The sequence below is a fragment of the Prorops nasuta genome, unplaced genomic scaffold (genome assembly GCF_024137725.1).
Source record: "Prorops nasuta isolate Cenicafe-Biocafe unplaced genomic scaffold, Cenicafe_Pnas_1.2 PNAS00003, whole genome shotgun sequence".
Taxonomy (NCBI): domain Eukaryota; kingdom Metazoa; phylum Arthropoda; class Insecta; order Hymenoptera; family Bethylidae; genus Prorops; species Prorops nasuta.
The window spans coordinates 11,018,787-11,032,161 of NW_027116800.1; the positions used below are offsets into that span (position 1 = coordinate 11,018,787).

General features: G+C 46.5%; 1 protein-coding gene across 1 annotated transcript; it reads right to left on the bottom strand.

Annotated features, from left to right (window-relative positions):
• Nucleotides 1-1,328: 1,328 nt before the first annotated feature.
• Nucleotides 1,329-4,371, bottom strand: LOC136785632 (homeobox protein engrailed-1-B-like). Its single transcript, XM_066746789.1, has 2 exons — nt 3,330-4,371; nt 1,329-2,479 (listed from the first exon to the last, which is right to left on the bottom strand). The coding sequence occupies exons 1-2, from the start codon at nt 3,940-3,942 to the stop codon at nt 2,130-2,132; spliced, it is 963 nt and encodes a 320-aa protein (XP_066602886.1). The 5' UTR covers nt 3,943-4,371; the 3' UTR covers nt 1,329-2,129.
• Between the last annotated feature and the right edge of the window lie 9,004 nt (nt 4,372-13,375).

The window sequence follows — 13,375 nt, forward strand, 5'->3', positions numbered from 1 at the left end:
TCCCATTCGGCCGGCCGTTTGTTCCGCGCTCGCGCAGAGAGATAGCCTCTTCCCACCCCTTTTCCGACGCCCCCGCATACCCCCCCCCCCTCACCCTATCTCTACACTCAAGTTGGTACTCACGCTTTTCTCTATCCCCCCTCCCCCCCCCCCACCCCTCCTCCCACAGCACCCCGAAGCACGCTCGAAATTAATGATAATTAATAACACCGAGCCCCCCACGGTGACCACTGTGAGAAACGTCGCGACCAAGCAGAATCTTTTTCACTCTCGCTCTTGCTCCTATAAAACAAATTATCCCATTTTTCTATCCAGCTATCCTTCCCCGAAGAACCCAGCTGGAAGCTACGCTGCTAATGCGAGGCAACGAATCAACAACTTTGATACCTCCCTCATCGAAAAACGTACTCGCCTTATCAATATTTTATCAGCGACATATTTGCATGGCACACGAGAGACTTCCGGAGACAACGCTGTCCTTACGTAAAAACGATCGTTGCGCCTTGCGAAATATCGGCTAATAAAACTTGGCGTGTTACACAATTCGTTCCGCGTGCACATTTTCAGGATTTCATTTGGAAATCGTGCAAGTACTCTATTGCAGCCTCGAGTCCAACGGCCAGTCGCAGATAAGCTTCTCCATATTAAATCAGCCGAGGGCTAAAGGGTTGAAGGGTAGGAAAAATGTCTAATTATCACGCTGGTCTCTGCACTGGGCTTATATGGCAAATGTGGATTATATAAACGGCCAAAGAGTCCAGACTGAAGTCGCAGCAGACGTGGAGGTTCTATTTTTACGAGTTTCTTTGAGATGCTAGCGCGTATATATTGTCGCTCTTTGAGTAGATTTGTCGTTCGTTGGGAGGGGGAAGAAGCTCGTAAATCCATTGGCGGCCGGAGTATGGCTGTTTAACAGGTGCGTATATCGCTTATCTGATGCCGATCGGCTCCGCCATGTGTGCAAACACGTTTAAGCTGGTCGCGCACTGTCATCCTCGCCGCGTTCCATTTGTCGCTCTCGCATGCGAGATGCTAGTCGCCTCATTAATTTGGCATCAATTAGCGAGTCGCGCACTGTCACCTCAAACGGACCGTGCAACCAGCTGAAAACTACGACGCGCCTACCGAATTCACATTTTAAATAACCACCTTCGCAACTGGCAAAAAATTGACACGTATACGTGTGCACGTACATTGGGGACGGGTAAGAAAATCCTACTCTCTCTTGTATTAGCGATATAATGTATTTTTTAATGTATAATAATGTATGTATATATAATATATATACTCTGACAGTATTCTTGTATTACGCAAGGATTACACTGGTACGCTATAATAAAATCAATAATAACGCGACAATGAACTCTGTTGAAGGCTGTCTATGGGAAATATCTTGATATATTGCTTTACATTTATTAAAACTCTTACAGTGCTATAGTATAGGAATATACATGAGATCACTTTATAGTCGTGCAAATGCACATATATATGTATATATGCGCGATATAATTTCTTCTCTCGAGACTCTCTCCTCTATCTTACATATATACACGGTACGAGCTCCGTCGTTATATTTACACTTATTTACAATGAAATAAATAATCTAACAATAGGTTAAAATAAAAATACTTATTGCTTAAAGACAATAGTTAAATATGCACATGGGTTCAGTCTACAATAACTATGCGATAAGCGATTAAATCTTTGCCTTCTTTAAGCTATATGAGAAATTTCGATAGAGATCACGATCGATATCACGATCGACCAAGCACGAAGGAATTGGGATGAATTTGAGCACCGGACTTTAATGCTCGATCGTCGATTCGAGATTACAGATTTAGGGCTAGGATGATTGCACGATTACTCGAGGTAATCGGTGATTATGAACAATCTCATCGCATCCGTTACGACTTCCCGCGGTGCACGGGGAGAAAAGCCAAGCTCTTTACGAGCTTGAGGAAATCTTATCGGTATCGCCCGAGGCTTGTCAAAGAGAGCCGTGTTTCCGTTTTAAACGGACACGATCGGGATCGCCTAGCTGCTTTTTCTACAGATAATCATTGGTGAACTATACATGTATAGGACCGACGGTGTTCGCGGCAGAAATTTCGCATGCGGAGATTGATTTTTTAAACGGAAGTGACTTCCGGGCCGATCTCCTCGCCGTCCTCGTCCACCGGTACCGTCGAGTGATTGTAGAGGCCTTGGGCCATCAGCTGAAGGGCCAGAGGATTCTTTTGACCGCTGGCCTTCTTGATCTTGGCCCGTTTGTTCTGGAACCAGATCTTGATCTGCGCCTCGTTCAGGCCCAGGTCCCTCGAGAGCTGCTGCCTTCGACGCTCGGTAAGGTATCGATTCTCGGCGAATTCTCGCTTCAACCTCGCCAACTGCTCGGCGCTGAAGGCTGTCCTCGGTCTCTTCTCCTCCGGGGATGCGCTCTTGGTGCTCTGGGAACGCTTCACCCGTCTCGTGCGAGGACCTGCCAACCAAAAACAGTTATCGGATTAGACATTGTTGTCGCGCGTCAATATTGCCAGATGTACAAATTGTTCCCGAGGGAGGAGTGCTCTGTGCTCCGCGCAGCAGGAATTCGGTGACTCTTGTTTACAAGTTTCCGTTTACGTGGATTTCGCTGAACGATACACGGGCGTGTCTCGAAATTTCTACACTCGGATGACTCAGCGACCGCCGCGAAGCTCCTTGTTTACACCGGGAGGCGACCGACCGTTTATTCCAGGAGACGCAGCAGAGAGAGAGAGAGAGAGAGAGCGCTTGTTTGTAAACACGCACACCCCTTTGCGCGCACAGTATCCCCTGGCGTACGTACTTACGCCTTTCTTTCTCGTTCCAACGAAATTCCCAGACCCCTGGGTTAATTGAAACGTTGTTTCCTGAAATTCTCCGCGTCAAGCGCGTTATCGACGATTGAATTCGCTATTTGCATAAATTGGAAATTCCTCGTGAGATTTTTCCAGGATCGATTGATCAACAATTTGTCGCGGTGGAATGGTGCGAATTTTGCCATTTCACGATTATAACCTTTGATCCGGGAGAGTGGCGCAGCTGCGCGGCGGAATTCCGGTTGAGCAGGTTTTCAATTAGTCGGTCGTCGATGTCCGGATAAAACGCGAAAACTTCTTATAATAGCTGGTGGAGGACGATTGCAGAAACGACAAGCCGTAAACGATCCTTATCGCGCGAGTACCGTTTCCAAATGGAGAGTGCGAGAGCATCAGAAGCGGAGGAGTAAAAAATGAGGATCGAGCGAGGAAGGAGTTGCTGTGTTGCTGCTGCTTCTTGTCCACATGAATATTTATCAATTGGCTTACCTGAGGAGGGTCTGTCGGAGTATCTGGTGCAGTAGACCCAGGCAGGCCAGAGGCTTTGCCCGGTGGACGAGGAGGAGGATTGCGAAGCGGCCGTGGCGCTGCTGGTCGTGCTGCTGTCCCCGCTGATCGATTCGGTGCCGATGCTCGAGGAAGCCGAGGAGAGCGACGGGGCACCGGTGACGGAACTGCCTGTCACCGAACTTCTGCTACTGGCCAGACTCTCGAGACTTCCGCTCCTGCTGAGCCCGCTGTGCCTCTGGAGAGGCGACGTCAAACCGCAGTGCGACAAATAGCTCGGCGTCTGGGGCGAGGGTGGCGATAACCTCGACGAGGACAGACTGAGGTCCCGAGGGAGTGAACTGGGATTTGACAGGACCGCCTGTTTCGGTGCCTTCGTACTGAGGATCGCATCTCTCCCAAAATCCGGTCTCAAAATATTCACCACGCTGAATCGCAATCCCGACTCCTGCTCTTGTCTCTCCACTTGCTGAAGATCCTGGACCACGCGACTCTCCGGTGAGTGGACCCGATGATGGGATCGATGATGATGATGGTGATGACCCGCCAGCCCCAGTCCAAGTCCGTAAGCAGAATCCATCAGTGCCACGCTCATTTCGATTGTTGTGTGTATCTTTCAACAGTGACCTTGAGAGAGAGAGAGAGAGAGAGAGAGGGTGGCAAAATGTTCAAATTGCCCAATCGTCCAATTATATCGGTGTGCTACCTTCTCCCCCCTGTTGCCATTTCGCGGGCGATGCCAACTGTCACTTGTTATCCCCACACGTGTCTAAGATCACACTCTGGACTGTGCACACTTTTCGCGGTAATAGGCGTAAAAGCACGTGTCACTCTTCTTCACTTTAGTCCGGCACACGTTGAAAAGTCTCTCAAAATGATAGCGTTGAGGAAGAACTGGTTGGAGGGTTGGAGAAACTCGACTGGAAGATTCGTGCGAGATGACGTTTGGGCCTTGTCTAAGAGACGATGGTCGAATTGGCTTTTCCGGAGGTTTCCGAGTACCACAAGCGAGAGCTGTGACGGGTCTGACTGGCTGTCCATCCGTCGCTCAGTGATGTCTAAACTAGGGTCCTGTGGTCCCTACTTACCGCCTCCCCTCCTCCTCCCTCCCCTTCTCACTCCTCCTACACCAGGCCTGAGTGCAGTGCACTAGCACCCTCGATTGTATCTCTATTAACTCTCCGCTTGGTGACGCCGCCCACTGCCGTCCGTGCATCCAACTGCATCCCCACCACTTTCCGCTCTACCTCGCTTCTACTCCCACTCCCATTGGCGCGGCAAATCAATTCTCGTCGCTCTCCTCTCGAGCTTCCCGTCTTAAGCCTCTAGCAACATCTCGACAAATTTTCATAAAAACCCCAAAAAAATTATCTTTTTTTAATTTTAAACAAGATCAATTTTTCTTCGATTAATTCTGACACACTGACGTTTTTAACACTATTCTTCCAAGCCGTAAGAGATGAAGCGTGTAGGGTGAAAAAATAGTCGAAAAATTTTTATGATAAATTTTTGCAGTGTGTTTTTGAAAGAAAATTGAATTGAAATTTTTTTGGCGGACCAAACACTCCTACGCCATTGGACAGTTCGTGCTGGAAATCAGGTTCTCCCCGCCTAAATTTACCCCCACCAGTTTGAGTACAGGGAGTTTCGCCCACGCTACGCCCCTCCCTGCCAAGTCCCACCCATCCTCCCCCCACCACTCGTTATCTACTCCATGCTTTGTTCATCCCCACCACTACTGACATGGAAGAACTATGAGTGGTAGGGATAGCTTAATTCATTTCTTCGAGTAAAACTGACTGACCTGCCTGCCAACCTCGTGGATTTTATCGCGAAGCGTGGCAGAATCGCTTCATACAAAAATTTGCACGCCACCCAGCACGCTACCCATTCTTCGCCATATCTTTTTTTTTCCACGTGTCGACTCTGTTACGTTTAACGAACAAATGTATTATCCACCTCCTAGCAGATGCTTCGACCCAGAATCCCACCTCCACACCTCCTCCTCCCTCCCCTCACATCTCTCGTCTCTCCTCGTCGCTACCTCCCCACCCGAAGCTACTTGCCATGCAGCTTCTTCTATACTATGCGTCGTTCAATTTTTCACCGAACAAGCATTCTCGTTACACTACTACTAACCATTTCTAAGCAGCACAGCTGCTCCAATAAGATGCATCTATAAAAATCTAAATTTACGAGCCTATATACAAGTAAATAGATGCTGCGCTATACATACACGTTGACGTTCCAATTTGTAAGGTCTCGGTACTCGAGTAACGTCGATCATTACGAGAATTACTGGATGTATAAAGAACGATTTAACCAGTGGAGAGACAAAACGAAGCACTACATCTGTCACTCGACGCTCGTATATTTGCTTAGTCTTGCAACGAAGCGAGTGAGACGAAATAAAATTACTGCCTTTAACCCTCTAACCAATGTCTAATGGCACAAAAACCATAGGTTTTAAAAAAGCTGTGTTTGCCGTCACGACACGACACGACGCGACGCGACACGACACGAAAGGACACACGAGGTGCACAATAACGTATATCTGCAGGTTAGAGACACGCAAGGGACCAGTCATTAATATCATAGAAGCAATCGAGTTCTGTAACGAAATTTTTATTACCCAGCTATATACCGACAATCAGTCGCGGCCACTTAAAAAAATCATTTAAAAAAAAAAGCATAATTGATATATGAAAGCAGAACCTGCTTCCCTCCGGCTACTTAAATAGTGGAAAATAGAAATGAAACGACGATTACGGGGTATCGTATGCCTGGGATTTATCGTACAATCTAAATATGCACTTTAAATGTAATGGCCATTCACCCATTTGCTTTGTTTCCCTCTATCCAGCTTTCAATTTTTTTCTAATTACCCTATATCCAAAAGGCCTTTTACCTCCCGACTACGATCTTTATTGTTTTCCATTTAAACAAACTTCATAATTTTGCACGAAGAAAGATTTAATTGGACCATAAGTCTTTGCTATACACACACACATATATATATATATATATATATATATATAAATGTGAAACGTGTACTGATATTATTATTGTCCATTGTTCCTAGAGAATAATTAGCATATAATCCTAGGGGATTCAAGGTGATTATGCAATTATCGAATCACTTTTGACAATGGGCATTTAGACCGTTGATGTATTCCTTCCTTTCTTTCAGCTTTTGTTTTCTATATCTTTTTTTTTCTCTTTGGTCAAACGTAGCCACAATAATAGTAACAAAATATATATAAGGATATCCTTATGGTAGACCACGATAAGATCAAACACTCTCCGTTTAGGTATTCATTACGGCAAACCAGTTAATCAACACTCTTCTCACCTATTCCAGCTCTACTAACGAACTATAAAATTGTTTTATCTAATTAGTACGGAACTTGATTGTCGGCATCACGCTGCCAATTACGCTGAAAGGATTCTCCTATACCTATTATAGTAGAATTAAAGGGGAAACCTTCAGCTCCACGGTTAAAAGGGCTTTCGTAGAATTTCATTTTGCATTCTCTTTTTATCCGGCCTAGCAATTATCCACGCTTAGCATGTTTCATTGCTACCAGACTTTTTTGCCTCATAAATTACGCTCTATTCCAAATAAAAAGCGCCTTGCCAGAAGAATTCAGCGGGTGCCATTACTATATACCATTAGTGCTATACGTGCCGAAGGAGCGCACAGGAGCCTGTCGCTGAAAAAATTACGATTCTTGATAGATAATAGGAGGAAGAAAAAAAATCTAGTCACTTTAATGATACACTGCGGGAATAGAAATTGCCTTGCGTTACACGCGTTTATCGAGAAGGATCAATTTTACCTTATGGAGAATGATAAAGCGGTTTAAGCCGTGCCCGTTGTGTGTCCAATTTGCAATTGCGGCTATAATGAAAAGCTTTCCGTGTGGCAGGATCACAAACAGACGGCCGAGATCCTTTGTTCCCATTTGCGAGTCGAGGTATACATATATATATATAGTATGGCAAAGGAGCCCCGAGTGAGAGGGAGGGAGTGGAAATCGTGAGGCGGTGGAGAAGAGAGTGTGGTGGGAGGGGGGAGGGATCGTTGTTACGGCCGACGATCTTATTAATGACCACACCTATATTATGGTAAACTATACTGTATACTATCAAGGAAGACCAGCTGTTGTTACTACGCGAAACGCAGAACGATCGATCGTTAATGGGGAAGAGTCGATTCGTGCGAGAACAATAATAGAGATAGCTGCTATAAATAACCATAACGTGTATATCTATCAATAAATAGTGAACTGTCGGCTTGCATAAGCTCTCTCCGACCGCGCGCGACGGTGGATACCCAGGATAGGATACCCTCCACCGCAGCTGGAATGCCGTCGGTTATGGTGGGAGAGCTAGCTTATATCCTTTCATGGTGGGAGCCCACCTAACCAATATTCTAGTTCTTTGTTCCTCTTTAGGTAAACGCGAATAAGCTAAGAGCAACGGTCCCCCTGCAATACCAAAATATATAAATGACCCCGCCCCCTTTTCATTCTATACCCATCTTTGCCACTTGCCAATCGCACAAATCGGCGAAATTCACGAAAACTGCTGTCCTGCCACGAGATGGTCGCGTGTTCGAAACAGTCGAGTAACGATGGTGGCAGCTATGGATTATGAGAGTGCAAATAGGGGCCACATGAACAACGAGGAAACTACTATAAAGCGCCTAAAACCGCAAGGAGCTCGGTGCCGATGGTTAGCTCGTTAGTACACGCAAGACTTTATACGGAGCAGCGGAGGCAGAGAGACGGCTATCTTGAAAAGCTGTGTGTGTGTGTGTGTTGGTGGTAGAATAAGGAAAGAGCGAGGGGAGTGAGCGATTTCGACGAGATGTTAGTGGAGGGGACGCCTCGGGCGAGACCAATCGGCGGCCTCGAATCGACCAGGGGATTGATTGGGTTTTTCGTTGAACGGGCCAAAAGGAAGAAGAGAGACCAGCCGTTGCCGATCATTATTCCCTGGGCGCGATTTGTAAACGGGTTCTATTTATGGCACTGCAAACTCTATAATCAGCCGCCGCAGGGCGACGACTTATTTAAAATAATTAATGTTTCGCACGCCCACCGAACCGGTCCGTACCAATCGCAGCCCTCCTATCCCCACTCATCCACCGGCGGAGGGGAAATGTGGGCGTGTCCATCTACCGAACGGACACGCCCACTACAGGGCGACTCTGCGCGCACATGCAACCTTGCGTGTTTCGTCTCTTCGCTGTCTCCACTCCATCGTCCTCTCTCTCTCTCTCTCTCTCTCTCTCTCTCTCTCTCCCGCACAATCACAATCACTTTCCTCCGTCTCCTCTTTCACTCGCCACTTTTTCCTCAACCACGATATTTCTCGCTCACGACAGCGTCTTCGCGTCCTACCGGTCATCTCCGTGCCTTTCGCTACTGCTTAACGAGACGATGCTTATACATTGCATGTAAATACAATTTCGAAAACAGCTCGTCTTCCAAAGTTTCGCGGTGAATTCTGACGTCGGATGTTACACGTGTATCGTTTTTCTGCTATCCAGCCTAATCGCTCGTCTGGAAAACCTGAAAAGTCATCGATAATAAGGAGAGATCGCGTTTATTGCATTATACATAAGGTTCTTCCCGCAGTGTACGCGAGCTGCAGGGGTGAGGCTTTCACTTACGATCAAGTATAAGCTCGCTCTCCAATCCGATGACGATAATTGTATTACACGGTTAACGAGCTTATTATCTGTATCATTGGATAAAATGGTAGTGGGCAGAGCGAGTGGTCCCGACGAACGGAAAGAGCGAAGAGCCGCAGCGTTGGAGAGACGGGGATGATTCCCCTCTAATCCAGTTTGCAAAGAACCGAGGGGCCACACCCACTTTCCCCCGAGGGTTGACGCTTCGCACAAGCGGCTCTGGAACGCTTCGCACTTTCATGGATGGCACGTCGCGCCTATCGCACATCTATACGAAACTTTGCACGCGAGTGTATTGGTGCATTAACGCACCGGTGCGTGCGCTTGTACAGCGTTCACCCGCGTAGTACATTTATACGTCGGCACGAGGGCTAGCTGAGATAATGTACACCCGGTACACGCGGAGATAACCGCACCCCAGGCTTCCCGCTGCTTATAAACCGTTCTAACACGATGGGGAACCGCAAAGCATTCCGTGTACTGATTTATCGGCCGGGGAGGTGATAAACGAGGCGAGTTCATCTCATCGGGATCGAGCTCGTCGCCTCTTCGCGCCAAAACTGTCCTCCGGCACGAACGACCTCTATAGGTGTGTACTGTAAACACATACTCGGCACGCATCGATTGAGCTCTCCCCCAAGAGTACTTTGCGCCGCGCCACAGTCTTTTTCCACTCGGAATTAAGACAATGTATTAATATTGCAGCGCTTATATTAATACATTAATCCTTTTCCTAGACGAGTTTTGTCCGTCCGCCCGTAAGGACTCTGATGTACCGATCGAATTAATTGCAGATATCGATGTCATCCATTCTGTACATGCGCGTGGGCTGCTCGTTAAGTTAGCGATATCCGCGCCCATTAAAATAGAGAGGAGCGGAACCGCATAAACCGCGTACATCGATGCTGACGGTTTGTGCCATATTAGGTGACGCGCAGCGCTGAATCACGCAGAGCACGTACCGATTCCACCATATACCCCCCTCCCACGGCGTTGTGTATACATACAAGCAAGTGTATCCCGCTTGTAAGAGCAACTCCACGTGATCTCCCTGAGAGGAAAGAAATTTTTAGCGATCATGCGAAAACCTATATTTACCATGCTCGATGAGATAAGAAGTACGCGTTGGGGCCTGGGCATCTGCCAAGTGTGACCGATGAGATATATGTCCCTGAGACGCGTATAGTTGATTGCGCAAAACCCAATTACATTCCACATATTTCTTTCCTCGATGACATATCCATACCGGTCTACCAGCAAAACTCATAATTGATACGTGTTTTCTTTCGATAATCGAACAATCGCTTTTGTCAAATACGACATATATTTTTCTCCTATAACGAAGATCGAGTGGACTTTCGAGTTTTTCATTGAACAGCTTTCATGCAGTTATATGTATTTTGTATGTTAGCGTGGAGCGAATCTAATGGAGTGTTTTTTAGGCTTGTTTCTATATATGTATAAATAGAGGAGGGGAAATTGGAAGATGCGGCGTGTAAGTAGTGGATATTTTCGTATAAATGGGAAAGGATATAGGTTGAGCCGTCGGACGAACGCGCAAGCCGACCGATTCGTCTCGACGATGAGAACGAGGTGCGTGCAGGTGTCGCCCCGAACTTCTCTCTCTCGCTCCATGCCCTATACCATACCGGACCCACTGACATCCGTGTTTCTAAAACACAATTCGTTCCATTGAAATTGTTATCACCGGAAAGGCCAGGCATTCTCATTCCGCAAGCCAGTACTACCTGCCGGCCCCTTACGATTTCGTCATTTCGTCACGCTGACCCATGACTCGACAATTCCACGCGAACCATGAATCCCATCGCGAGACCACCGAATAAACTGGAGGGCGTGAGGCAAAGGTGGACTGTAGGGGGAATTTTCCAGAAATTTCGGAGGATTAGTGGTATTATTTTGGTATAGAACGCGCGGCTGAAGAAACATGGAGGAATGTTTGCAAGTTTTCTTGGAATCAGACGCGTTATGGTCCGACTCGTTGTTTACAGTACACTGTTAGCTGCTTCATTGTTGGTGTATCTATCTCTCGAAAACGTTGTTGGATCTCGTAAATATTGTCATCTGTTTTGCATTGGAAAGTCAACGTCGAAACTGGCTTCGTCGCGTTTTTCCCGCTACCGAGAGAAGTCTCAGAGAAGATCTGGTTCGTCTGGCATTGTTGATCTGCGGTGAGGAGCTCGCAGTCCACCAGTCGGGGACACGCTATAATAAGTCGGAGAAGGGTTTGTTTATATTCTGTCTTTACAGGGGGCCGCCTCATTGTTCGCTGTGACCAATTGCTCACCAGGACCACCCTCAGCCCCCAGGAAGTACTCTTCTTTTTCGTTCTCATTCCGGTCTAAAGATCCCAACGTCATCCCACCTCAACTATCTTTCGCTTTCCGAACCGCAAAATCAATTTTTTCTCCCTCCCACCTTGCATAATTTTCAACCTCATGCATTTTAAAATCAACCCACCTTAAAGCCAGAAACAACGAGCTCACCTCTCTAATTTATGCAAATATCTCACAAAGAGCCAATTGCACTTTCGGATTCCAATCATTTTAGGATATAATGTATTCTTCAGCGTTTGTGACTTTTGGCTAGCGAGAGAGAGTGCTTTTCCTTCGTTCAGAGTTCAGAATGTTCGAGTGAGTTTACAGTTTGAGTGTATACAATCTATAGACAGGAAACGAAGAGTTTCAGGTAGCCGGAGAAGCAGGTAAATCCTCCGGTGCTGGATAGGCTTGTCCTAGATGCGGTACGCAGGGGTCCGTTATCCTGCGGAGATAATCTCATTTCCCGTGACTGAGATGTCAAAACTGTGTCGTCCTTGACAGTTCCGCTCGGTAAGTGCCACGCACGACCAGTCCTAGCAGCCTACTTTATTTCTACCGTCCCCACAGTGCTACCAAAAAAACTCTCTTTTCACCAAAGACACTGTAAACATACAGTGTTGTTTTTTTGTCAAACAAAGAGAGAAAGTTTGCTCGAAGCATGGCGACTCTGGACCGGCGAAAGACTTCGGAAAACTTTTCAGTTTCGTGGCAGATTCGTCATGGTTAGATTTCCGGGCGAAAATCAGAGATTATCCGATTTACAGAGTCAAAAAGTTAAGTTTTACCGGAGGGATAAGCTGGTAAAAGACAACATACACAGTACGAAGTGTACAAAGATTTGAGGATTTTCTTCTGGTTGACTCAGCTGAGCTTATTATTATTGCAAAGTCGAATCCCAGCCGGAGTTATTTCCGGAGAGTGATATGTTTTGACACAGGATTAGTGGTGGTGCATCAAGGCGTGAGAGAGAGAGAGAGAGAGAGAGAGAGAGAGGGAGAGAGAGAAGATACAAACAAACGTTGACCAAGGTGAAGGTGAAGCGAAGCAAAATAGAGCGCCGTGTCCAAAGTACGAGGCCAAAACAAACAGGATTTGCCGATTAACTTGGGAGGCAGTGGAACCTTGGATCTCTGCAGGATCTCTTCGGGGTATCTCTACAAAGGTGTGCACTGGGTCAGGGTCTCGGTGATTTTCCAACCGGCGAAAAAGTCCTACTTGTTTACGACGAATCTTTGCACAGCTTCGAATCTCCGAGGAGATGCTCCCTGACACTTTGGCAGCTGCAGTAAAATCTTTTTAGCGCCGCCTCTTAAGGTCATTCGACTTTAATGTTTTCCCTACAAACTGTGTCAGCAGTGTTCCATCTCACCCAAACGCTCGCTGTGTAGCTCTTATTTATTCTCTGTCACATTATACGAGCAACAACATTCTTTTGACACGTTGAATTCGTGTAAATCGCAAAACCGACACCTGACAAATAGCTCGTTAATCGTGTTAATAAAAACTCTTGCTGTTTCCATCCAATCGCAAATCATAAGGGAAGAATAAATTGTAATTTGAGAGGTATTTTTCGATTCTCCGAATGATCTATGCTATTGATCGAGGTAATATATATCTCTTGATTGAGCAGTTGGTTCGAATGACTGGGCGCGTAGTCATGTCATTATTAAATAGGCTGATTCTCGTAACATCCGAGCTTAGCGTGTAGAGCATTGAGAGAGAGAGAGAGAGAGAGACAAAGTTGAGATGGCCAATCAGAGAGGAAAGAAAAACAGCTGCTTGATGCTTCGTTGAATCAACCACTATTCCACAAACGACATTTTTATAAAAAAAGAAATTTAACGGAATCTTCGAGTTCCACTAAGATTAAAAATTTTGAGGTTAGAAGTAGGGAAAGGAAGGGGGGGGGGGGGGAGAGTGGCATGTGGTAAGGATAAAACGTTGGGGACTAGAGGGAGCTCGACGAAACGATTGTTTTGCCGCTCGGG